Genomic DNA, 27,035 nt, shown 5'->3' with positions numbered 1-27,035 from the left:
TGGGTATATGAGCTACAAGGTAAGATATTATGTAAGCTAAGACTCTTTACATGGGATTGCAAGAACAGCTCAGTGGTTAGAGCACTCGCTTTGCAAGTGAGAGACCTGAGTTCAATTCCAGGCAGGGCGAAACCTTGGGCAAGTTTCCTTACTCCATACACCTAATAATAATCCCTCCAAAACCAAAAAAAACAATAATAAATTGGTCATTTTCAATCTACGACTGTTTGTGGGACATTGCTGTGCGCAATTGGCTGCCGCGTTCGCCCACAAATATACAGTCAATTCACTTTACGGTGTGTTCTGTGAAGCGCTTTGGGACGTCCTCCCGACGTGAAAAGCGCTATATCAAATGCAAGGATTATTATTATTATTATTAAACCCAGAACAATACTTCAGGTTGCACCAAGGCGATAGAACAAGAGGACATCGGTTTAGAGTTGCAAAAGGCAATTTCAGAACAGATACCAGGAAATCTTCCTTTACCCAGAGAGTAACAATGAATTGGAACAGGTTGCCAGGAAAAGTGGTTGTGGCCAAAACACTGGACTCATTAAAAAAGCAGCTTGATGCTGTGATGGAAGGATACTAGGTTGGTTTTTGCGTCTGCTCACATTTCTAGGGAAACCAAAACAATAGGAACATAGATTGCTTAAAATGTTCTACAATATTATAACTACAGGATTAATTGGTCATTACCACTATGCTAACCTCTGAATGTCTTCTAGTTCGTACTAATGTACGAATTTCAGGCTTGTTTAGATATCAGGACAGAAAAGGGGGCTTTGCCCATCTTCAGATCTCACCTGAAGACTTTCCTCTCCGACCATGCCTATAGTCACTTCCCCTTTTTCTCTGGCTCAGTGTCAAACTATGCCATTATTAAGATCTTTGAGACACTACCCTGCATGAAGACACTATATAAATGCAAGTTTTGGATGTTGAGTCTGCAAAGACTGTTTCCACTGTCAGAGCTAAAATAAAATTGTTTTTTTAGGGGGAAAGAGGAAGAAAACGGGAAACAAACAATCGATTATTTTGTGTTCTGGGACGAAGCACTGCGCAAGGGGCGCTATATAAATGCAAGTTGTTGTTGTTGTGCAGCTCCTGCAGTTAATAAGACAGTGACATCATTGAGATTTGGGCTCATATTGTAATTAAATAATTCTTGCACTTGGTATAGCACCTTTTATATCAGGAGGACATCTCAAAGAGCTTCACTGACCGTCAAGTATAGTGACTGTGTATTTGTAGGCAAAACGTATTTGATTTCCATTGTGACATGAAAATAGCGTTCGATAATGGAAAAATCTAACAGGGAATAAAAACTGTTTTAAAAATTATGCAAGGATGGGAAAATTTCAAAAAAGAAAAATGCTTTTTTTTAAAAAACCAAAAAAGTCAAAGAAATAATTTAAGCTGAAGGTGAATCATCTCCATTGTATTGTGTACATCCTTGTCATGGCTTCAAAGGCCAGTTACAACATAATCAGAACATTTGTTGCAAAAATTACACTTACATAATTTGTGCATGATGCCCTAACACAGTTAAAATAAACACCCAACTCTTCCAGCAATAGCACTGAACAGTGGAATCTAAATGTGCTCCTCTTTTAAAGGAAAGTGATTATCGGGGGTAAATAATCGGCTGGATTTCTTCTTTGTGAAGAATTAAAACTTTGGCACTGAAAGAGAGAAGCCAATCCAAATCTGCATCATCAACAACTGCATAAAACAGTTACCATGGTAAGTTCATTTGGGAAACCTTTCTTTAATAGAGTATAGTCCAAGAACACTTTACAAGACTTGTAATATTTAGAAAATACATGTATTTTATGCAACAATAGATATTATTATGCTATTGCCACTTGTAGGGGAAATCACTGACTAGGGGACATGAAATACTGCAAAAAGAGCAAAAGGAGAGCTTTGGAGAATTTGTTTCACTCAGAGTTGTTTGGGATATGGATTGCCCTGCTGAGAAAGTTGGTAGTGGCAGAGTCCATTATGGGTTTCAAGATGGAAGTAAACAAGTGTAATAATAATAATCCTTGCATTTGATATAACGTTTTTTCACGTCTTCTCAACGTCTCAAAGCTCTTCACAGAATAGACTGTAAAGTGAATTGACTGTATATTTGTGGGCGAAACGCGGCAGCCAATTGCACACAGCAGTGTCCCACAAACAGGATTGAAAATGACCAATTTATTATTGTTTTGTTTTTTGGAGGGATTATTATTAGGCGTGTATAAAGCGTATAAAGATTTGAAGGGGTATGGAGATACAACAGGGCACTGGGATTCAATGAACACTTGCTCTGAGCAGCAGGGAGGACTTGATGGGCTGAATGGCCTCCTTCTGTGCTGTAAATGTCTATGGTGAATCCAAAACAAGGATGTGCAAATACAAAATATCAAGTTGTAGATTTAAACAAAACATTTAAGAGGAACTTCTTTACGCAGAGGGTGGTGAGAAGGTGGAACTCCCTGCCAAAAGCCAGTTAATCAGGAAGCATCAACATATTTAAGAGGAACAACAACTTGCAAATAATAATTTGTCACTCAATCCATGACTGTTTGTGGGACACTGCTGTGCACAATTGGCTACTGCGTTTCTCCCACAAAATATAAAATGTCATAGATTGGTGCTGAGCTGGGAAGAAAGGGCAAGTAACTGTAGGCACAAAGAGGAAAGTCTTCAGGTGCAATCTAATGATGGGAAAAGAGAGGGCAAAGCAGAGGTTCAAGGAATACTGGCTAAAGACATTTCCATCGATGGCAGAGCGGAGTGGTCGAGGGAACGAAGAAGGCTGAGCCAGACAAGCGAATAGGATGGGTAGAGGAGTAGGGTCTGCAAGTTGGATAGGTAGGAAGGTGCTAGGGCATGAAACAATTTGTATGTCAGTGTGAGGATCTTGAAATTGGAACCATGTTGCATTCACTAGAGAGAAATGAATGGAGAGGTATAAGAGAGGTGGAGTAGTATGTGAAGTATAATCACCAGAGTGAATGGCCTGTTTGTATGCTGTAACATTGTACATAATTCTATGCAATTTTCACTGTTCTTTGGGGTTTGTGTTTTTAAAAGCTTTGGGCTGCGAAGACCTTCCTCCAGGCATTTATCATAATGAGCCCATCACTCTGTTCCTCATTAGCTCCATTTGCTCTCAAGTTCAAGATCTTCTTTCTCACCTTTAAATCCCTCCAAGCCTACCTCTGTGACCTCCTCAAACCCTACTGACCCGATCACACCCTTCGCTCAGCGAGCACTGTCTCGCTTTGTGTCTCTCAACCTAAACCCACCCCACCATCAGCAGGCAGGCTTTTCACCTATCTGTCCCAACTTTCTGGAAGTCCATTCCAGGGTCTGAGATGGAGGTTTGGATCAAGAGGGATCAAGAGGGGTAGGAGGTTGGCTGAAGGCATGGTCGAAGAGGACGGTCTTGAGATAGGCCTTGAAGGAGGCAAGGAAGGGAGTACAAACCATACCAAAACAACAGTTTCTTTTCTTGCGGAAATGTGCCAAACAATTGCTTGGATCCAATAAGAAAAAACTTCAACTTATTCCCTCCCTCGTTCAAAGTCAGTCTCAAGCCCTACCTCTTTGACCATGCTTTCAGTCATCTTCCCCCGCCCTACCCACCTCAGTTCCCACCCCAGCTTGAATGCCAAACCAGGATTGTTAAGCACAGTGGGATGTCCACCCAACGAGAAAATGTATATAAAATGTTAGTTTTTAATATATTGTAGAATTTCAAATATTTCCAAACAACCATTGCCTGTTGCCATGACAACCTCAGGTAGTGTAATGACGAGCTAAAATTGCAAATATATACATTCTCATCCACCAACAGCCCATTCTCATTTCCCAGGCAACATTTCTTGCAGTGACAGTTGCAATGCACCGCAACCAGATTTTGTGTGGGCTGGTCTATCTGCTTCTACACTTTAATTAACATTCTGTAAATATTCCCAAGGGATGCGAGTCTATTTTACTCAGTTGAAATTCTTACAATTTGGCTGACATAGTGCACGTTTAAATATTAACTTGAACTACATCCATTTCCATTGAGGGAGGGAAAAATACGAATCAAGTTTAGTTTATTTCCCAATTAAGATAAATTAAGTTCATTTTATCTGAATAAGGAGGGTGGTAGGAGGTGTGGTCTTGAGATAGGCCTTAAAGGAGGCAAGATAGAGAGTGCAAACCATACCAACACAGCAGTTTCTCTCCTTGTGGAGATGTGCCAAACAATTTCTTGGATCCAATAAGAAATATCTTGGGCAAAATACAACATTATTACCATTTCATGGCACAACACCCTCATTCTAAATCACAGAACTTCATATTCTATTCTATGATTTTACTACTGCCCCAAACCGTTTCCTGTTGGTACATACAATTGTACCTAATTTAATCATTCCAGGTAACCCAGTCAGTTATGTAAATCCACGACTTTGATATTTAACCCTGGTGGGTCCACATAACTTGCCATCTTAGAGGTTGATGTAATGAATAATAATAACAAGAAAAACAACATTACATTTGTCTAGTGCCTTTCTTGTTGGGAGGGCGTCTCAAGGCGCTAAACAGTCAGATTTTTGGACCCGAGCTGGGGATCGGGGTTGGGGAGGGTGGAGGGCATGAAGGGGATTCAGGGTGATCGAAGGCATGGTCGAAGAGGAGGGTCTTGAGACAGGTTTTGAAGGAGGCCAGGGAGAGGGCGAGGTGGAGGGACTGCAGGATGGAGTTCCAGAGGGTGGGGGCAGAGTGGCAGGAGGCCTGCCCGCCAATGGTGGGGTAGGCAAGGTGGGGACGTGAAGCAGGCCAAAGCACACTGAGCGGAGGGAGCGGGTGGGATGGTAGGGGGTTAGGAGGTCCCAAAGGTAGGGGGGGAGCAAGACCATGGAGGGCTTTGAAGGTGAGAACTAGGATCTTGAACTGTATCCTCTGTGTGATGGGAAGCCAGTGGAGTCGGGTGAGGATGGGGGTGATATTGACACAGAGCCTGGTGCGGGAGGACACGGGCTGCAGAGTTCTGAATGATCTGCAGCCTATGGAGAGAGGATCTGGGGAGGCCAACAAGCAAGGATTTTATATAATCAAGCCTCGATGTAATGAATATAGTGTCAACAACAACAAATTACATTTGTGTAGCGCCTTTCACGTCAGGAGGACTAAAGGTATCCTCCATTAATGATGAGCAGAGAAAAAAAAGATTAGGCGAGCTGCATTTTCTTGCGGTTGAACTGGTTCTCAGTGGATGTACCTGTACACGTCTTGTCACAACCCAACACATTGTTGACCAGAACACCAACAAAATTACATTTGTATTGTGTCTTTCACATCAGAAAGTGTCCCAAGCCTAACTCGATCAACAAGAGGGAGGTGTAGCCAACCAAAGCCCTGACAAAGAAGGCAGTCTTAATTAAACACATACTGTGAAATTTATCACAATGCTTTGTATTGGCAAACTGCAGAGTTACAGAGGAAGGGGCATATTTACTCCATCTAAAATTAAAATTAAGTGGTTTTTTTTTCAAAAAACCAAAGTATGGTATTTGAAATTCCACCTCCTCCCACCCACTGAACATCCATCTCGCTGGTCCATGGACAGTCTTTAGTAGAGAGAGAACAGGAAGCCCGCCTCAGCCTCTATTAATATCCTTCAGGAGGCTGCTACAGGATGTGTAATAGTGACGGTTACTTGGATTTTCTCTTTGCTGTCAAAAATGCCCAGATGCCTGCTCACAGAGGAGGGCTAATGTCAGCATCTCAATGCAGTGAAGGAATCAAACCTGCATTGCCCGCAATGCCACCCCAAGTGAGAATTCTTCAAACTATCCACAGTTAGCACTTGTTAATTGTTGCAAATAAAAACACTCAGCTTGCACAATAATCAAAAAAAAATTTAACCTTTGCAGGCTGCAGGAAATAAATAAGGCTAGACGTAATATTTATCCAAGTCCACTAGACCAGCTGTTGTAATGGATTTAAAGCACCACCACAGAAATCTAATTACAGTATTAATGTGTCAAAGTCTGGAACAGCCCTTCAATGGATATGACCGTTCAGTTTATGCACTCTCCATTTAGGCATAAAGATTTAAGGGAATATGGAAATTAAATGCTAATGGCTGAAGCTTAATTCCTTATTCCAGAAATTATTGTTCAGTGACAGATTTGAACCCTTATTCTTCTCCAAATAATGCCGCCTAAAGACAGTGGTTTTAAGCCCTGGTTTTACTCTTTATTCATGACAGCTGGTGATAAATCTCAGCTCCCCCACTCCCCCACCCCCGCACACACACACACACCCACACCCCTCATTAATCTCACCACGGCCTTACAATGTTTTTTTCCATTTAAATAACTACAAATACCCTTTGACCATAAAACAATGCACACATTTCTCCCAGTTAGACCCCATGATATACCAGATGAACTCACTTAGACATACATATGCTGAGCTGACAGCTGCATTTTAATTTACTGTTGATGCAGACAGCAGCATAAGTCAAGATAATAAATGCTTTTCCATCCAGCCTATTCTTTTTACGGGTCACTTCTAATGAGCAAGCATGGCATTCGCTGGCAGCATGTGGATAAATGATTTGTGATCAGAAAATGCAATCGGAAAATGAACAGTGAGCATCCCATGAAGCAAAGTCCATTTACACTGTTAAAAAAAATTAAGCAACTGTAACATTTAGATCGAACAACAGTTCGACAGCTCAAAATGGCAGCTTTTGTTGTGAGGAGGAACATTTGCTGCTTCCACTCTTCTTGCAATTTTCATTTCAACACATTGTATGAGGCTTACACTGAACGTAACACAGCACACAGCCAGGCTCTCACCCCCAAGGCAAATAAGCAATTAGGAGGACAGAAGTCTTGTGCCAAGTTTAGTCCAAGGGCCCTACATCTACTTATTTGTTGAGGGCACAGAAAGCATCTCAGTGCAAAACTGGGCAGCCAGATACTAATTGATTATCAGCATTCAACAATATAATGAGCTGTTAACATTGCCCAGGCTACAGGTCATTTTCAATATATACTCATAAATAACTGCTTCTACAGCAGAACACTTTATATATATTTTTTAAAAAGTCTCGGCTTTTAAATAATTTTTTCTTACAAATCAAATTGCATTCAATATTCTTAAACAGTTACAGAAAAAGAATCCCTGAGATAAAAAAAAAGGACATTTTACTGTATCAAAAAATCTATATGCAGCCAGGTCTGCGGATTTCTCCCCATCACTTCAAACAAATAAGACAATAGCAATTAATTTTCATTTGAGTGGAGACACTCATCACCTGACAAGAGTGTAAAACAAATGAATCAAATGAGAGCTAACAATGACAATTCTCCTGGATAGCTCAAGTAAGATACACTCAATGCAAGTCCTTCAAACAATACTGCATTATTTTCCAAGTCTGAATTCCTGCAGCCAAAAATCTGCATAAATAGATGCAAAACACACACGCACACACACACAAAGTAATGTATAGACATAAGCATTGTTTACAATGAAACCAAAGGCACAGAAGATGAGCTAAATCACAACATCCAACTACTGTGGGCTAATTTACTTGCCCTTTTGCTATCCACCTGAGCCAACGGTGAACTGGAACACAAAAGTGAACATGCTTTTAATTTTATTTATTTTTCTGAACGAAACAATACCTTTCTGTGTTTGCCCCTCTTCCATATTCTCTTCCATTGCTCCTGTCAGTCCTAAATGCTACACAGAATTAAACAAAAGCTTCTATTAGAGGAGCTGAGAGAGAGAGAGAGAGAGAAAAAAAATTTCCTCTGGATCTTCAAGCAGTAGCTTGGGCAAGTCCTCAGAGCTTGGCTCGTACTCGCTCACTCCCCTTGTTTGCTTTGAGATTGCTTGTCAAGTGTAATTTCATTCAAATTACTCTTCCGTGAAGATTATCAATTTTTTTTCTGAATGCTGCCCATTGTTTATCACTGTAAGCAAGTATTCTTGTCTAGCCTGCTGGACGCGGGGAACAGATTTCAGTCGTGCCTTCCTATATGACCCAAATGCTCTCTTCAAACTGATTTGCTTCTGATAAGAGGAATTAAAATATTGTTTTGGGCAGAATCTGGTGCTTTAGATTGAGAGGAAGCTTTTAGACCTGCACATTTCTGAAGGGGTGGACTATTAACATGAGAAAAGACCACCAGTCCATATCCCCCTCTCCCCAGAGTGGAAACGTCCGACTGCCTGTATTTCTACTGATCATTCTCACTCACAGATACCCAGAGTGTGTGTCGCTTTTAAAAAAAGACAGATAAACTCAGCTTTTACATTCATCTGTTTGCCATCTGATATCCAACATTAATGTCAAGTAATCTGGATATCCAGACAAGCTGACAAGGCTCTATAAATTGAGCATCATCAGTTCTGTCAGGACTGAATTTAAATAAGAAGCCCACTGCCAGCCAGGTCAGAAGGGAAATCATCTTCATGCAGCATTTGTTAATGCACAGCCCTTCCCCTCCAATTACACCATCGTATATATAAACATATATAGAAACACAATTTAAACACCCTAAATTAACTTAGATCACACTTCCACTAAACACGCACAGGTTTCGGAACACTGCAGAAATTCTACCAGAATACAGCAGTAGCTTTGGGAAATACAATATGTAAGTTGAGTGATAGTACACTTGAATCACTTGTGGAAGCTTGTACCTGGTTTTGAATGAAATTGCAGAGTGGAAATAAATTAGCAATTTTAAATTTCAGCCAGCTGAGGAGATAAGAGATAGTTACGTGAACACAATTTGGAATAAGCACAGGGAGCGAAACCTCCATTTATTCTCAACGTCCACTGAACAACTAACTGTGTGCTTCAAGCATTATTTAGATATACGAGTGCACAGCACTGCAAGCTAAGGAAAAACAAAATCAAATTTTAGGACTGTTTAGATAATGCAAATGTAACAGTGAGAAAATACAGGCATTGTAGTTTGTGAATAATATGGCTACTAAACTCATGCGTTCAGAGGAACCATTCACACAGGTCAGAATTTGGGGAATTAAATTTAAATGTAAAACAGGTTGCACTTAGCGCAAAAATTAAAGTGATAGAAAACATGCATCTAGTACACCAACTGGGTAAAGAAAAAGGGTAGAAGAGTCGCCATAGCCAACTCCAATTATCAATTTAAATAATAATCCTTACTTTTGGTACAGTAATCTTAGGTCAAAGTCTCAAAGCGCTTCACAGGATTTACTGTAAAATGAGTACTATTTTATAGGCAAACACAGCAGCCAATTTGCATACAGTAAACAGCCATGAAGTGAATGATACACTTGACCTGTATAAAAAATACAAATCACTGCACTTTACAGTGAATGCTGTGAAGCATTTTGAGACTAATATGAAAGGTGTTATATGAAAATAGAACCATCGAAATTAACAGCACAGAAGGCAGCCCATTTGGCCCATTGTGTCTGTGCTGGCTCTTTGAAGAGCAATTCTTTCAGTCCTATTTACTTGCTGTTTAGCCTACTACTTCTTAGTATTTATTTTGTCCCCTTTTGAAAGCTAATATGGATTCTGCCTCAATTATCGCTCCCATGGGATATTCCACATTCTAACTATTCTGCATGAATAGAATTCTTCTAACCTCCCCATTTGCTTGTTTGTTTAAATTCATGACCTCTAGTCAAACTTACTGACCAGTTGAAATAATTTCTACCTATTGCCTATAAAAACCCGTCATAATTTTGAAGATATCTATCAGTTTGGCCCTCAGCCTTCTCTGTTCCAATGGAATAAGTTCCAGTTCCTCCAGTCCCTGCTCATAAGATCTATGCAAGGTCTTATGCAAGGATTATTTATTACTTTGTCAGAGCTAGAGATTTTGTGAGATTGTTCCAGTTAATTTCACAATTTCTACTAGATTAAGATCTGACAACATAACAATCCAATCTAAATGAAATGCCTAACATATGCTTTTCAGTCTTAGTCATTCTGGAGGTGAACCTTGTAGTCTATTTCAAATCATGAAATGTGTTTAAAGCTACAAGAGCATGCAGTACGTTAGGTCAGTGGGTTGTTGCAGGAAGATAATCCCCTTCAGGCAAAATTAATGCTACACATAACATATCCACTTCATGGCTAAACCAGGCAAACAACAGTGTTTAAGTATGAAGGTAACAGACACCAAGTAGAAAAAGAAGGAGAAAGTTCATCAAAATGAATAGAGCTAAATTAAAGTCAAAATAAAAGGAGAAATTCCAATAACTTCATTACCGAGTTCATTTTGGTTTCATATCTAGAAGCTAAATAGCAGATTTCAGTCGGAGGTACTGCACATGAGTAGACAGTGGAGGTCTATGTATTAATATTTTTTTAAAATTCATTGGCATTCATTATAAAGAAAAACTATTGGCATGGACTTTACACAAATTGATATCCTGATCTTTGTTTACTTATTTTGTTGGGTAGTTTTAAGAGTACAATTAAAACATCTTACACAGAAAATGTGCGAGTGCAGAAGATCACACAAATCAAGGACAAAATGGGATACAATTTAGGAATTTAAACAAATCTGACATTTCAGGCATTTTCAAAGAGCCAGGAAACAGCTCCAAACCAGAGTGGCTGTTTTTCCTTGCACAACAGTTTACTTATGTACAATCAGATACTACTTATTAACAAGGTTCGAAAAACAGATGGGGGTCAAACAAAACACCAAGATTCCACACCGGCTCCATGAGGTGTAGTGAGCATCCAAGCAGATCAATGCAGCCAGCATTTGAGATGACAAGGAGCTGACAGAAGCCATGCAGAAGAGCATCAGTCTTGATGACATTTAGCAGTAAGAAGTTACAACTCATCCAGGATAACTAACGGTTTATTAAGACTAACTTTGTTCCATTATTGAAAGTCAGTCAGTCAATTTACAGACAGGTTTATTGAGAGTGATCATTGACCCCCCATCTCAATGCAGTGAAGTGCAAACTGTCTACAAAACAGAAGCGACTCTGTTATATGACACTAAATCTAGGACTGCATTTTAACTAAGATTAACTGGGTTTCCTACAGTACATTTTCTTGAAAATATTATGGATCAACAACCAACGCTCAAACTTTAAGCCTTTCTGAAACATTGCCTAATACTTTCCAAAAGACGTGGAGTCCTTTTGGAAATATTCAGACAATACCCTGCAGATGGATAAATCTCCTGGATAGTATCACTGTAGAAATACATTACTTCCATTGAGGAAGAGTTAAGAGCTTGTTGAGGATCAAGCTTAGGAGGTCGGCAAATAAAACGTTTGCATCTCCAGTCAGGAGGCCACAAATACTTGAAGGAGGATTTTGGTTTCATTAAAGGTGTAGTGAGAATGAAGCTGGGTGATATACTGAAGGTGGAGAAGTAGCTTTGGTTCAGGATGAGGGTTTGAAAGACAAGATGCCAACATATCACATTATGTACAACAACAACAAAAATTACATTTATAGAGCGCCTTTCACGTCGGGAGGACGTCCCAAAGCGCTGAACAGTCAGGTGTCGGGGCCCGGGCACTGGGGCGGGGGGTGTTGTAGGGGTGAGGGAAGCAGAAAGATGGGAGGGAGATCAAAGGCACGGTCGAAGAGAAAGGTCTTGTGACCGGCCTTGAAGGAGGAAAGGGAGGAAGCGATGCAAAGGGACCATGGAATGGAGTTCCAGAGTGTGGGAGCAGAGAGGCTGAAAGCCCGGCCACCAATGGTAGGGCAGGTCGGGCGGGAGACATGGAGCAGGTCGGAGCCCGATGAACGGAGGGAGCGGGCAGGCTCGTAGGGAGTCAGTAGGTCAGAGAGCTACAACAACAACTTGGATTTATACAGCCCCCTCCACGCCGGACGATGTCTCAGAGCGCTTCACACTAACGGATCCCGGGGCCGAGCCGGGGGAGGGGGAGGAAGGTGACCAAAGGCGCGGTCGAAAAGAAAGGTCTTCAGCAGAGACCTGAAAATAGGAAGCGAGGGGGCAAGGCGAAGGGAGTGAGGAAGGGAATTCCAGAGCCTCAGGGCATAGTGACTGAAGGCACAGCCGCCGAGGGTGAGCAGAGGACTTGGGGGACAAGGAGGAGGTCAGACCCGGAGGAACAAAGGCAATAACTAAGCTCAGTGAACAATAAGAGAAGCTGATGTCGGAGCCAAAGCCAAGGAGGTGCTGGTGGGAGGCACGAAAGACTGAAGGTTGCTGAGATCCATCCAGGGTGTCAGCCTGACTCAGTTAGTATCACTCTCACCTCTGGGTCAGAAGGTTATGGGTTTAAGGCCACATCTGGGTTTCAGGCTCATCCAGTCTGGCAGTACTGGGGTGGGGGCGGTGGTGTAGATTGTTGCATTGTTGGAGGTGCCATGCTGTCCTTCACATGACATTGAGGCGAGATCTCGTCTGCCTGTTCAGGTGAACGGTACAGTATCGTTTGAAAAGAAAGTTTCTCCCGCTGTCCTGCCTACAAACTCCCAGATACAACTTCCAGGTCATTCAATTTTTGGCTGTTTGTAGATCATTGCTCTGCACAAACTATCTGCCACGTTTGGTTACACAAGTACAACAACAACAACTTGGATTTATTGAGCGCCCTCCACGCCAGACGGCATCTCAGAGCGCTTTACAGTAACCGATCCCGGGGCCGAGCCAGGGGGAGGGGGAGGAAGGTGACCAAAGGCGCGGTCGAAAAGAAAGGTCTTCAGCAGATACGTGAAAATGGGAAGGAAGGGAGTGAGGCGAAGGGAGTGAGGAAGGTAGTTCCAGAGCCTCGGGGCATAGTGGTTGAAGGCACAGCCGCCGAGGGCAGAGTGGAGGACTCAGGGGACGAGGAGGAGGCCAGACCCAGAGGAACGAAGTCAATGGGTACTGTTTTGAGGAGACAGGTCAGAGAGATAGGGGTTGCAGAGGAGTGCAGGGATTTGAAGACAAGGGTGAGGATCTTGAAGTCGATCCTCTCTGGGAAAGGCAGCCAGTGCAGTCTGGCAAGGACTGGGGTGATCGAGGAGAGGAGTGTTGTGTGGGTGAGAATGCGGGCGGCAGAGTTTTGAATGATTTGGATTTTATGGATGGTAGTGGATGGGAGACCGGTGAGGAGGGCATCAGAGTAGTCCAGCCGAGAGGTGACAAAGGAATGGACCAGGGTTTCAGCGTCATTTGGGGAAAGCTATTGGCAGAGACGGGCGATGCATCGGAGGTGGAAGAATGCGGTGTTGGTGAAGGACCGGATGTGGGGGAGGAAGGATAATTGGGGGTCGTACCTGACGTCTAGGTTGCGTACGGGTTCGGAGAGTTTTAGGGCGAGGTCAGGTAGACGGAGGAGGTGAGAGCCGTGAGATTTTAGACACTGACGAGAGCCAAAGAGTATGGCTTCCATCTTGTCAACATTCAAAGTTGAGAAGTACAGTCATTATACTTTGCAGTAAATCCAGTGAAATGCTCTTAGACATTCTCCCAACATGAAAGAGCTATGAATTATTATTATTTGATGCCTGATAGGTAGTGATTTAGGACAGCATGGTCCTGGAGTCGAGGGTTGAAGTAGAGTTAAGCGGGCTCCAGCCTGCTCCATGTCTCCTGCCCTACCATCAGTGGCCGGGCTTTCAGCCTCTCTGCCCCCACACTCTGGAACTCCATCCCACGGTCCCTTCGCCTCACTTCCTTCCTTGCCTACTTCAAGGCCAGTCTCAAGACCCTTCTCTTCAATCGTGCCTTTGGTCTCCCTCCCATCTCTCTGCCTTCCCTCACCCATGAACCACCCCTCCCCCATGCTCGGGCCCCGACACCTGACAGTTCAGCGCTTTGGGACGTCCTCCTGATGTGAAAGGCGCTCTATAACTGTAATGTTGTTGTTGTTAAGAGTGATCCGCATGCATATGAATTTCGAGTATACAGGTAAGAAAAATAAAAAGGACCGAGGATGGAACCCTTGGGAATTGTGAGAGAATGTGCACTCCATCGAAGTGCACAACTTAATTTGATCAAGAAAATCAGCAATAAAACAAGACAATATCTACATAATAATGTGACATGTGTGAATTAATTGTGATTTAAAAGAACAATTAATGCAAATGCAAGGCAGTTATGGGTCCACTCGTCATCTGTGACAGTCTTACAGCATCTGTACTTCACTTGGTCTCAAGAGCAAAGATTTTTAAAAATAAAAATCCAAGATGGCATAAAGCTGTTGTTAAGAAAAACATTATTATCAGCTCTTCTGGTGTTGTTGCAACCAAAGTGACCTATCCAAGGCACTGACCTGGGGAGTGAGACATTTCTCATTCTATACCGACCTATCTGCTCCCTCTGCTCAGCAGGCTCCAGCCTGCTACACATCTCCACCTATAATAATAATAATCCTTGCATTTGATATAGCGCTTTTCACGTCGGGAGGACGTCCCAAAGCGCTTCACAGAACACACTGTAAAGTGAATTGACTGTATATTTGTGGGCGAACGCGGCAGCCAATTGCGTAAAGCAATGTCCCACAAACAGTCGTAGATTGAAAATGACCAATTTATTATTGTTTTGTTTTGGAGGGATTATTATTAGGCATATGGAGTAAGGAAACTTGCCCAAGGTTTCACCCTGCCTGGAATTGAACTCAGGTCTCTCACTTGCAAAGCGAGTGCTCCAACCACTGAGCTACAGGACTCCAAACCTACTGCCCGCCCCACCATCAGCAGTCAAGCCTTACAGCCTTTCTGCCCCATCCTTTGGAATTCCATCCCCTAGTTCCTACATCTTGCCCCCTCCCTCGTCTCCTTCAAGCCTAGTCTCAAGATCGTCCTCTTCGATCACAACTTCCATCAGCCTCTCGGCCCTCCACTGCTCCTGATCTTAACTCCCAGCTCGGGTGAGGAAGATTGACTGTCCAGGGGCTTGGGAAGTCTTCTCGACATGAAAGGCACTGTACAAATGTAATTTGTTGTTGTTGTTGGACCTTATGTTCCAGCTACTGAGAAGGTAGTTGAATTCCTGATCTCAAGGCTATGATCTGTCTTGTAAATAAAATTTACAAACTACCAGAAAGCTTTTTTAAATTTGAAATAAGCATCATACTAATAAATTACAAAGTTAAATCTACACACATGTACCTTATTCTTACTCTCTTCCTGCATTATCCCTGTACAAAAAAATTTCAGTACCATCAGAATACCTAAGCTTTGTTCTAATCTACACAATAATACTGCCTGGCTAACAATCCTCAAAATAAAATTGGTCATTCACTTCATAGCTATTTGTGGACATTGCTGTGCAGAAATTAGCTGCCGCATTTGCCTGCAAATAGACAGTAAAATCCTGTGAATTGCTTTAAGCCAATGTGGTAAGGCTCCATATCAAGGGCAAGGATTATTTTTATATCACTATGTACAAGAAAAAACACCCTAATCACCTTAAGCCATTTCCTTTTGCTCTGGGATGTGATACGATTGATTTTCACTCCCTTTGCTTCAAAATCAACTGCATAAAAATACACGCACAGTTTGATACGCTTCAAAATGGATCTGATGCTTGCCTTCATTTATAAGCTTGCCTCCATTAAAGATCTGTGAGAACACATGGGCTGTACAATAGCAATGATGTATTCAGCAGCATTAACTTAACAACCTGTATTTTTACAGATTGAGAAGGCATTCCCCCAACCCCCGGTTACGAACGATCTGCAGATTCATTTTTTAAATTGTATTTTCAACAGAAGCCATAACACTATAATATGCAATAAAACTGCTTTTAAAAGGTTATCATAAAAGTTTATGNTTTTTTTCTGAATAGCTAAATTGCTTTTTATTAAGATTCGGAAATCATTCGCATAGCTACAGGCAGCAGCTTTTTTTTGATAACTGGCTGGTTTGACACTTTCATGTCAAAGTCTGCATTAGCAGCACAACGCATTTGCAAATGAACTATCACTCCAGGGTCAGCTTAGTAAAAATCACCCGAGTAGCAAATTAAAATCATCTCATTAAAAGAGGCGCTACTCATTTCTTGGCATTCACAATTACCAGCGATTACAAAAATGCCCATTTAGGGGAAATTAGCTTCTTAAATAAAAATTAACATTGTAGAATGAAACGACTCTGATAAAGAAACACTAAATTTGAGCAAGTGTCATTTGTCAGAATACCTTAGAAAATGGTTTTATATTGAATCCTTTGAAATTCCACACGTGATTGAATTAATCAAAGGTAACTTTCTTATAACCTTCAAAATGACTATTGTAGCAAATGATTTAATCACGTATCAACCAGGTCTGTCATGTTACTGCAGGAGATCATGGGGTGAGAGCTTATATAATGTTAACACATCCGCTCTGTTACTGGTACGTCTAGTTCTATAATTCACAAAGCAGCAGCACCAAACATTTAAATAAATCCCATTTAAATGACAAGGGGCCATGACATCTCTCATGTCAAGTCAGTTTACTCAAGCCTCTAGCCAGTGTCTGGTCAGCCATCTACCTGGAACCCGTCAGTCAAATTAAAATAATTGTATAAATTTATCAAAACGAAATGTACTACTACAACATGTATCTATAAAGCTCCATTCACGCAGGCAGGGTCTGAGCACTTAACGTCAGGCAGAGCCTGACACCGAGACAAGGAGAGCAGGGAGGTGACCATAAACCCATTTGAAGAACAAGGTTTTCACACGTGATCTGAAAATGGGGAAGGCTCGGACAAGGTGAGGGATTGAGGGATAAGTGCGAAAGTTTGGGGGTATAGTGGCTGAAAGCACAGCCACCATGCAGAGGGCACAAAGGACAAGCAGGAGACTGGAGCCTGCCAAGCAGAGGCGGAAGAAGGTGGAGTAAGCAGGTCGGAGGGGTAGGGAGGTACCAGGGTATGAAGAGTTTTCTAGGCAAGTGTGAGGATCTTGATCCTGATCTGATCTGTGATATGTAGCCAGTGGAGGCTGATGTGATGGGGCTTCAGCAAGTGAATATACAGGTGGCGAAGTTTTGAATTAGTTGGATCTTGTGGGGAGTGGAGTTAGGAGACCTTCGAGGAGGGCATTGGAATAGTCGATGCAGAAGGTGATAAGACCAGTATGTCAAACACAAAAAATAGCCTGGATGGACAGTTCAGCTTCATATGATCTGGCAAAGATATTGTGAATATATATGTATATAAATTTGTGAAAAATAAACCAGCATTTTTTCGAACTGGGATCAGCATAAAAAGAGTGAAGCAATACTCATGGAGTCCTGTAGCTTAGTGGTTAGAGCACTTGCCTCGCAAGCGAGAGGACCGGGGTTCGATCCTGGGCAGGCCAAAACGTTGGGCAAATTTCCTTACTCCACATACTTCTGTTTACCTAGCAGTAAGTCGGAACCCAGTTGTTAGTCGATAGGCGGATCGTTTTTCCGGGGCTAATAATTCCTTAAAAAAACATAATAATTTGGTCACTTAATCTATGACTGCTGGGCTCAATTAGCTGCCCCCTTTCGCTCACAAAATACAGCCACAACACTTTACAGTACATCCCGTGAAGCACTTTAAGATGTCTCAATGACGTGATATGGCACAATATCAAATGCAAGGATCATTATTTATTTTATTATTATATTTTATGAAGCGCTTTGAGATGTTTCGAAGCAGTGATCTGGGGCTATGTCAAAAGCAAGAATATTATTATTATATTTTGCAACATTATAAACTGGAAATTCAGCTTAAAACAAGGACATACATTTCATCTATGCAACTATCTGAGAAACCAATAAGGGCCAAACTGAAAAGCCATGAGGAATAAAAATATTTAGAAAAAGTAGAAAGAACTGAAAGAACAAAGAAAAAAATACCAATTAAGATGGAAAAGGTTGTGCAATCACAACTAAAACTTCTACCGTCTACATTCCAAGCAACATTGAGTGACTGACACTTGGCAATTTCTTAGCAGGGTTTCGGGGCAGATTCTGCTTTTAAAAAAGTTTTGTTTCCAAAATATAATCTGACAGAAGCTACTTGACAAGCAAGGAGAGAAATATTCAATTCCGCAAAGCATTTTGGTGTCTGTGTTGAATTTACTTCCACCACCACAGAACCATTTTGTGCTGAAAGGCTTCTCCACACAACCGAGAAAAATGACAACAATCACCCAGTGGACAAGAGGAGATTCAACCTCTTGTATGAGGCTGGAGGATTCTAGAACGTGTCCAGTAGTCTTCAACAACAAGATTACATTTGTATAGCGCCTTTCACGTTGGGAGGATGTCCCAAGGCGTTGGACAGTGTACAGCATTTCAGACCTGAGCTGGAGTCGGGGGGGGTGGGGGAGAAGTGAGAGGAGGGGAAGGAGGGTGACCGATGGCATGGTCGAAGAGGAGGGTCTTGAGGCGGAACGTGAAGGAGGCGAAGGAAGGGGCGAGGCGGAGTAACTGGGGGATGGAATTCCAGAGGTTGGGGGCAGACTGGCTGAAGGCTCTCCTGCCAATGGTGAGGCGGATGGGTCAGGGGACGTGGAGCAGGCCAGAGCCGGGTGAGCAGAGGGAGCGGGCGGGTTGGTAGGGGGTCACAGAGATAGGGTGGGGCGAGGCCATGGAGGGCTTTCTAGGTGAGGACCAGGATCTTGAACTGGTTCCTCTGAAGGATAGGGAGCCAATGGAGTCGGGCGAGAATGGGGGAGATGGAGTCATGGAATTTGGTGCGGGAAAGGACACAGGCTGCAGAGTTCTGGATTATCTGCAGTCTGTGGAGGGAGGAGTTGGGAAGGCCGACAAGCAGGACATTTGCATAGTCGAGCCTGGAGGTGATGAAGGCATGAACAAGAGTTTCAGCGGCCTGAGGGGTGAGGTAGTGGCGGAATCAGGTGATGTTATGGAGATGAGGGAAGGCAGAGCGGGTCAGGTTCACCTACTGTTGTTGTTGTTGTACTACCACTTGATTTGTAATCTCAAACTAGCCACCCACCACCTTCAAGCAGTGAGGTCAAAGAGGAAAGTCTTCAGTTGTGACCTGAACATTAGCAAGGTGGGAGCAAGATGGAGGGATTGAGGCAAAGAATTCCAGAATTTGGGGCCGTGATGTCTGAAAGCACAGCTAACAATGGAGGAGCCAACGGACATGCAGGAGGCCAGAGCTGGCTGAGCAAAGGGGGTGTGTTGAGGAGAAGGGGGGAAAAGCAGGGCAGAGAGGTGGGGAGGTGGATGAAACATGATAATACATTATCCGCGTAAAATTAAGTCTGGCAAACAAAACTATAATACTGTATTAGCACGTTCATTTAGGTGGAACATTAAATTCATTGATTAAAGATTTTAATCAATAAATCTATTTTCTAAAGGTGAAAATTTACTGACAGATTTTGGAAACATTTACTAGCCTGGTTGATAAATTAGGAAACAAACTAACTTGTGTCATTCCATTAAAAGATTATTAAGGCAGTCAATAAAACTCAACACTGCCTCGACAGCAACACATTAGTGCACACACTTCACTGTCAACAGCACAAGCCTCTTGGGTTGGACCACATCAAAACGTACTGCTCTGCCCTCACCTACTCTAAATCGTCCTTCCGCTCCAAGATAATCTTGAAAGCCAAGGACAACCCCAGGCTCCTCTTCTCCACCACCAACCGGCTTCTCTGCTCAAACTCTCACGCCTTGCTGCTCCTCTCCTCCAACTCCAACGAAATGCTGGACTTCCTCAAGACCAAAATCAAGGGGATCCACTCAGTCTCCTCTACTCTTCCAACCACATCACCACTCACCCACTCCACATCTCCCCCTGACACTCCAGCACCTACCCATCCCTCCCACTACACCTATGAACCTGCCCCACCTCTCTCACGATCATTATAACCCACATAAAACCCACCACCTTCACCCCCGATCCCATCCCTACCCCTTTCCATCTTCTTGCCCCTCTACTCAGATATCATCAACCTCTCCTTGTCCACTGGCACCATTCCCACCCCTTTAAAAACAGCCGTCATCACTGTTATCCTCAAAAAACCTGCCCTGGACCCATCCCTGCTCTCCAATTACCACCCCTTCTCCAAACCCCCTTTCCTTTCCAAGGTCCTGGAATGAGTCATTGCTTCCTACCTTCGCCCCCCACCATTCGCTATACAAACCCACCCCCCAATCAGGTTTCCACAGCCCTTGTCAAAGTGACAAATGATATTCTGTCCAACTGTGACCAGGGCTCTCTCTGTCTCCTGTCCCCTCAACCTCTCTGCTGCCTTTGATACCGTTGACTACTCTATCCTCCTACACTGCCTCTCCTCTCACCTCAACCTTCATGGTTCTGTCCTTAACTGGTTCAGATCCTACGCAACCCTGTCACCCTCACTCTCGCCTGACTCCACTGGCTCCGCATCTCCCCTGAGGATAGAGTTCAAAATTCTCGCTTTGCCTTCAAGGCTCTCCATGGCCTTGCTCCTTTACTACATATGTGACCTGCTAACACCATATCAATCTGTCCGCTTCCTTCACTCACCAGGCATGGGTCCAAATCCATTGGATTCATCCCTGCTCAGGTCCAAATTCCTGACTGTTCAGCGCATTGGGATGTTCTTCTGACATGAAAGGAGCTAAACAAATGTAATTTGTTGTTATTGTAAATGTGAAATTAAGCTAATTTGCTTTTATTGACACCACTTATGCACTGTAATTATCTCTCTGTCCCCCTATATTTCCATTCTTCAGATTCAAAATGAGACAATTTGAATATTTTAGGGGTTGGAAGATAAAGCCAAACTGAATGCTCATAATTTACAAACCCACACAAGGGCTTGCAAGATATTAGTTACGAAGGAATAATATTTTATTTCCCCTCAAGTCTTGCTTGGGTGTTACACAGGATATTGTGTGCTTGGGCTAAATTCAAAATAATCTTGTACCGTGCAGAGAGAAAGAACAGTCACACAAAAGGACAGGGGAAGGAGCTAGATTAAGCAAAGGAAGTGTGTATGAATAATTAAAATCATTTGAATTTTTGAACACACAGAATCAATATGATATTGGAAATTCTACAGGACAAGAGGCAGCTATTTGGCCCATCGCATCTGTGCGAGTGTGAGATTATTTAGACTGGCCAGAAAAAAAAGTCCAAGGAATCAACTTCCATACAGTACCTTAAGTGTTCAGATCCCTGAATCAAGTTTAGTGGCTCGCACAAGAAATGAAGATGCCAGAATGCCTTCATTACCAAATATAAATAAATAGCCTGGAAATTAAGCAGCTGCTTAAAAAATTTCACTGGACAAAAATACCCATAAAACACCTCTGGCATCCCCCACAGGTTCATCCTTGGTCCTCTGCCTCACCCGCATGCTGCCCCTTGGTGACATTAGTAATCCAGTGTTAACCTCTGGATGTTAGTGTCCAGATGTAAACAGATATTAAGTAGACTAAACTCTACCTCCCTGGTATCAACCATTTCTAGAATTGCTACAGTTCTGACTGCCTGACATTAAAATCTGGAATGTCATAAAAACTGAAACCATCTTAATAATAATCTTTGCATTTTATATTGCGTCTTTCATGTCAGAGGGACATCACAAACCACTTCGCAGAATTTACTGCAAAGTGGAGCAACTGTGTGTTTGTAGGCAAACATGGCAACCTAATTGAGCATATCAATGTCCCACAAACAGCCAAGAAACAAATGACAAGTTTTGTATTGGGGGATTGTTGGCCAGGACACTGGGAGAAACTCCCTTCTCTTTTCAAATAGTACTATGGGATCTTTAATGTCCTGTGGATGTTAAAGATCCCACAGTACTACTTGAAAAGACAGGACCTTGGTTTATCGACTCATCTGAAGGACGCCACCTCCAACAGTGCAGCGCAACCCCAGCTGCGTTGGAATGTCAGTCTAAACAATACGAGTTTTCAAATGGTCTCCCCAGTGGCCTTCTCAGCACAACTCTCCAGAGGTTTCAACTCATTCAGAATTAAGTGACCAACGTAATACGAACATTTTCATTATGTCTTCCTGAAAGAATTGCCAATTTTCACACCATTCCCCGAGAATGTTTCCGCCAATGGTCATCAATTCAATATTCATGAGAAAGATAGGCCAAAACAAGTACATTTAAAAAAAAATGAAATTTCAGCTTATCAGCAAAGTTGACACGTTGTGATTCTGGTGAGGAAATCCCATAAGAACAGGATACGAGGATCCTAGGATCCCATCTGAATTGCTTGCACTCAGCCACAAGTGCTGTACTATGTTCTTTCATCTACAAATTTTACTACCAATCGTATTCAGTGTACAAACTGCAGGACAGACTAGTTGGGCTTAATGGCCTGATTCAATGCTGCATCATTCAATACAATTCTATGAGTTAAGTAACCAATTTTATGCATTAAAGCATTGCTCACAACAGTTGGAGTTTATCCAGCTCTTCTTTCCCCCCAACAAATCCTCCAAATAGATAAATGGTCAAAGTAATAATAATAATCCTTGTATATGATGACATCTTTCACATCATCAAGAGGATGTTCTTAAGCATTTCACAGGAATTACTGCAAAGTAGAATGACTATTTTGTGGGCAACCTTAAAATCACATTTTTGTATTATGTGAATCTGTTCATTGTATTGCACATTATTAAGTGTAAGGCATTTGGCACGGCTCTAGGCTCCATGCACCTCAATCAAAGTATTGGTAGAACATAAACCAAAGAAAGCGTGCTCATTTGACTCATCCAGACACGCTCGAGAGTTCGAAAACATCTTCAATTAGAAAACATCTCACGAAAAAAAGGAACTGAAATTTCCATGATAGGCAGCCCTGGCCTCCCAGGGTCCTCGCCAACAATCTTCTAAATGTAATTGGTCATTCGCTTCATGGCTGTCTGTGGGCCAATACAGTCAATGCACTTTTGCACTGGATTTACTTTTCAATCCAATTTTAATTTTTTGTACACATCTATAAAGATCCTCTCTGCATTGTTAAAGCTTGTCTAATCATTGTTCATAGTTCATTTCTCCAACACTAACCATTCTGTTGCTCTCCTCTGCACTGCCCATAGTGAATGAAGCAAATAGGCAATTTTATCTGGGGGATTGTTGGCCAGGACATTGGAAGAAATTCTTTTTTCGAATAGTGCTGTGGAATTTTTTTTACATCCAGTGTAACGTCTCATCAAATGTAAGGCACCTCCAAACAATACAGCATACACAAAGCACCTCATTGGAGTGTCAATTTAGACTGGACAAGTTCAAAGTCAAAGTCACAAAGTGGAGCATGAATCGACAACCTACTGAATCAGAGGTGAGAGTGCTCCCAACTGAGCCAGGTGACACATTGGTTACTTGTCTGGTGTGTGTCTTCATCCATTCCTGGAATATGGAGCTCTAATTTGGGCAATGCTTCAATCTGCTCCTCTGCATTTTCTCTCAACAATGTTTCTATTCCAAGATTTTCACTTTTCAGTGTTAATGGTAGTGATCACTGGATTCCATATTTTCCCTAACTACAACCAAGGTGCAGAATAACCTCAGACTGCCCTCACTGCTCTTCAACTGGCCAAAGCGTTTTCAGACACTGGGAATTCATATGGTGATCATTTTCAATCATTCAGAGTGCGAAGGTTAATAAATAAATGAAACAGGTTAGAAAGACAAATCAACAGACTAATAAAAAAACTTATCAGTTGCAGCAGCAAAATACAGGACATTTTAGAATCTGAAACTGGAAAGATAATTTACTAACTTACTGCATGGAAAGGCAAGCAGTAGGTTTCAGAATGACAGCTGTTAAAAGGTCAAGACAACTCAGCTAGACTCCAGATAGTTGTTTTTCACTGTGCATCAAAGAAGCATGCAGAACTCAGACTGCGGGCAGAATCTAGCATATCTTGTGCTGAAAGGAATCTTCATTACTTCTTGTACAAGAAAGGAGTATATCCTTTCAACCCAAGAAGGAATTCTTCATTGTCTTCGCAGGAATTTCAATGAGGCTTGCAAGGATTATTATTGTAACATCCAGCATGTTTCTCTAAATATATTCCACCAATAATGGACATAATCAAAGAAATTGGATCATCAGATTTTTTTTTACAAGTATGAACGTCCACAAATTCAGTCGGTTATAATAATAACAATAATCCTTGCACTCTGTAGGTTAACATTTTTAAGTCAAGGCTTTCCTGCAATATCCAGATCATTAAACATCACTCAGGTGAAATACAAAAGCAATACAAGAAGCCATTATTATTCCATGAGATTAGAGACTTAGAAACAAAATGAAGTGAATTGATAAAGTGATGATCATTTTGGGGTTCAGCATCCATACACAGTACTATTATCATACACAAATACTAGGTCAGTTTGAGGCGACATTGCCAAGTGAGTTGAGTTCAGATTCCTAGAGGTAATGCTCAAGCTGCACTGTGCTCTGGTCAGACCATATCTGAGCATTTTAGTATGCACAGTTCTGGTTTTCAAGATATAAGGGACTGCTCAGGACATAGATGTGGAAAGACTTAGTATAGAGGAAAGCAATGAGGCTCTAGTGCCTGGAGGAAAAATTTGATAAGGAAGTTTCTTTAGCTTTGAAAAGAGCCACCTGATGGGAGGTCTATAAAATAGAATTAATGGGATACAGAATATAATACATTAATAATAATACTTACATTTGATATACAACCTATCATGCCATCATGTTTCAAAGCACTTCACAGAATGCACTGTGAAATGGATTGACTGTATTTTGTGGGTGCAACATGGCAGCCAAATGCGCACAGCAGTGTCCCACAAACAGTTGTGGATTGAGTGACCAAATTCTTTCCCCAGATCAATACTTTTGATGTGCTAAAAAGACAAGAGCATTGATTGAAGGCTTTGAAAATCCACTTTAGGGAACTCAGTGAAACACGTTTCCTTACACACAGGTAATCAACAACGTAAATAGGTCACCAGAAAGAGTGGTTAAGGTCAAGAAAAGGGATAATAAAGAAAACTGATGCAAAGGGGAAATAACAGAATCAGTATTCTGGAAGAACAAGGTCAAATGTGCTGAACAGACTTGATCTGAACTTGTGATTTTGCTGTTTGATTTTTTCTTTTCATTAAAAATTTTATTGGCAGTTAACCTTGAAATGTATACAACACCAATCTGTATCTGTTCTGATCTTGCCAGCCAATATTGTTTTATTGGAGTTCAGCGTCTTGGACATACATGGAAATAGGGAATGAGATGAAAGTGGATAGTACCTGGAGAGTGCACTCATTTTGTCTGCTTCCCTCAGAACCTTTCTGTCCATTATTTCCTTTTGACAATTACTGACACCAGTAGGGCTATGAAGCAAAGCGTGAAAACGAATGAAAGAAGGAATCAATATTATTTCGACAGCAACCAAAAGACAGGTTCTCTTAACAAGCTCAAGATGCCAAATGACGCACTCACTCCAGTCTAAGTAGCAATAAAATAGTGCTGATTCCCAAACACACACCTCCCCAACCATTTCATCCCTTTGTTGCCTCCCCACCTCCACAACGCCTCCCTCTACCCAATTCAACGCTGCATATGCTTAAACAAAGGCTTGCAATTTTTAACGCAGAATATTCGTAAAGGCTCCATTACAAAGATCAGACAGAATGAATAAAATAGAGACAGGGAAAGAAGATTTCAGATTCAAAGTGGATTGACTGAAGTTCCCCTGGGACACCTAGGTGCAGTGTAGAACAAGTGCCATGCTTTTTTACAGTATTTCTGTTACGCTCATGACAATGTAGTTATTCATAGTACACACAAAGAGATTTGCACTGAGAAGTGCATCATATTCATCAATAAGTATGCTATACTGATAAGATCAGAGTTGCCCCCATTTACACTGACAGCAAAGGAGAGAAGTGTTGATTGCACAGTGTTCAACATCATGAAGTCTATATCACAACACCTTTATTGACACTAATTGTACTCCAGTACATTACAGCTATCACCTGGCATCACAAACCTGTCAGAATTACCAGAGCCTGGTGAGACACTGCTGGATTCCCAAATTAATTTAGAAATCTTCCAGCGGAGACTGGAGTTGAGGAGGAAGAAGAAAAAACACTGGTCTTGACCAATTTTGCCAGGTACATAATCTTACTTAAAGTACATGCTCTTCTAAAAACAAAAACAAGCATCTGCAGTATTTTGTGTTTTGTACATGCTCTTCTGATTGGAGATATGAAAAAGCTACTTAACAGCACAACATTTCTAAAATTGTTCTCAGTTAAGAAATGTAATTAAAAGATGTTTTGAAATAACTCTCGCTGTATTACCCCCTCTACAACCATCGAATAATGTGGCCCATAAGGTTGGTTGAAAATTCTCTGAGCTACTGTTTTGGATTCCCGCTGAGCAGCAGTTGCTTTTCAGATGACGATTTATAGGGTAGCAATTTGTTTAATAATAATCCTTGCATTTGATATCATGTCATTGAGATGTCACAAAGGGCTTCCCAGAATATATTGTAAAGTCGATTGACTATGTATTTTGTGGGCAAGATGATTATTATTATATTAGTATACCGATATAACAATAATTATTATTCAGTTAGACTGGTATTCTACTACACAGAATACCAGTCTAACTTGCTAATCACTAAGGTGTCCTTGGAGGAATCATCAAATCCATCACATGCCAAGGAGAGAAGGTGAGTGGATGGATGAAAACTACAGCAAAACTCACGTAAGTCGTATCAGTCAAGTCCATGACATTTAATGTGACTTATGCGAAGTCCAAGTTACAAACAAGCTTGTATAGGTCGTATAAAATCTGATCTAAATAAATAATCTACACTGCATGCGTAATTCAATGCAGCCGATACATGTGTATGTGCTGACAGGTCAAGATTAGGTTTCCCATGGTTCCATGAGTCTTGATCCATCGCCGCATGTGCACTTACCTGCAAGTGTTGTAATCGCATTGAACCTTGGGAAATCAAGTTCTTTTGCATATGCGTTGATGGAATAAGACTATATTTCCCGAGATTTAATACAGCCGTCTGCATGACTAGTGCAAAGAAATCTAAGTGGTTTTGATCGGAAACTGAATAGGATTCGAGTGAATGTATGACT

The 27,035-nt window shown here is 41.7% G+C and overlaps 1 protein-coding gene across 2 annotated transcripts in view; it reads right to left on the bottom strand.

The window, feature by feature from the left end:
• Positions 1 to 27,035, bottom strand: part of gpm6ab (glycoprotein M6Ab) — a 177,157-nt gene that overhangs the window by 111,067 nt on the left and 39,055 nt on the right. The window contains exon 1 of one of the 2 annotated variants that reach the window (XM_007895935.2): positions 7,689 to 8,228. The exons of the other annotated variant lie outside the window; for it this stretch is intronic. Coding sequence (XP_007894126.1) covers positions 7,689 to 7,725 — 37 coding nt within the window. The 5' untranslated portion in view covers positions 7,726 to 8,228. Of the gene's footprint in view, positions 1 to 7,688; positions 8,229 to 27,035 lie in introns of those variants that run through there. 2 annotated transcript variants of the gene reach the window in all.

This window comes from Callorhinchus milii, unplaced genomic scaffold (assembly GCF_018977255.1).
Source record: "Callorhinchus milii isolate IMCB2004 unplaced genomic scaffold, IMCB_Cmil_1.0 Scaffold1, whole genome shotgun sequence".
NCBI classification, from domain to species: Eukaryota; Metazoa; Chordata; class Chondrichthyes; order Chimaeriformes; family Callorhinchidae; genus Callorhinchus; species Callorhinchus milii.
This window is presented reverse-complemented; position numbering and strand designations above follow the sequence as displayed.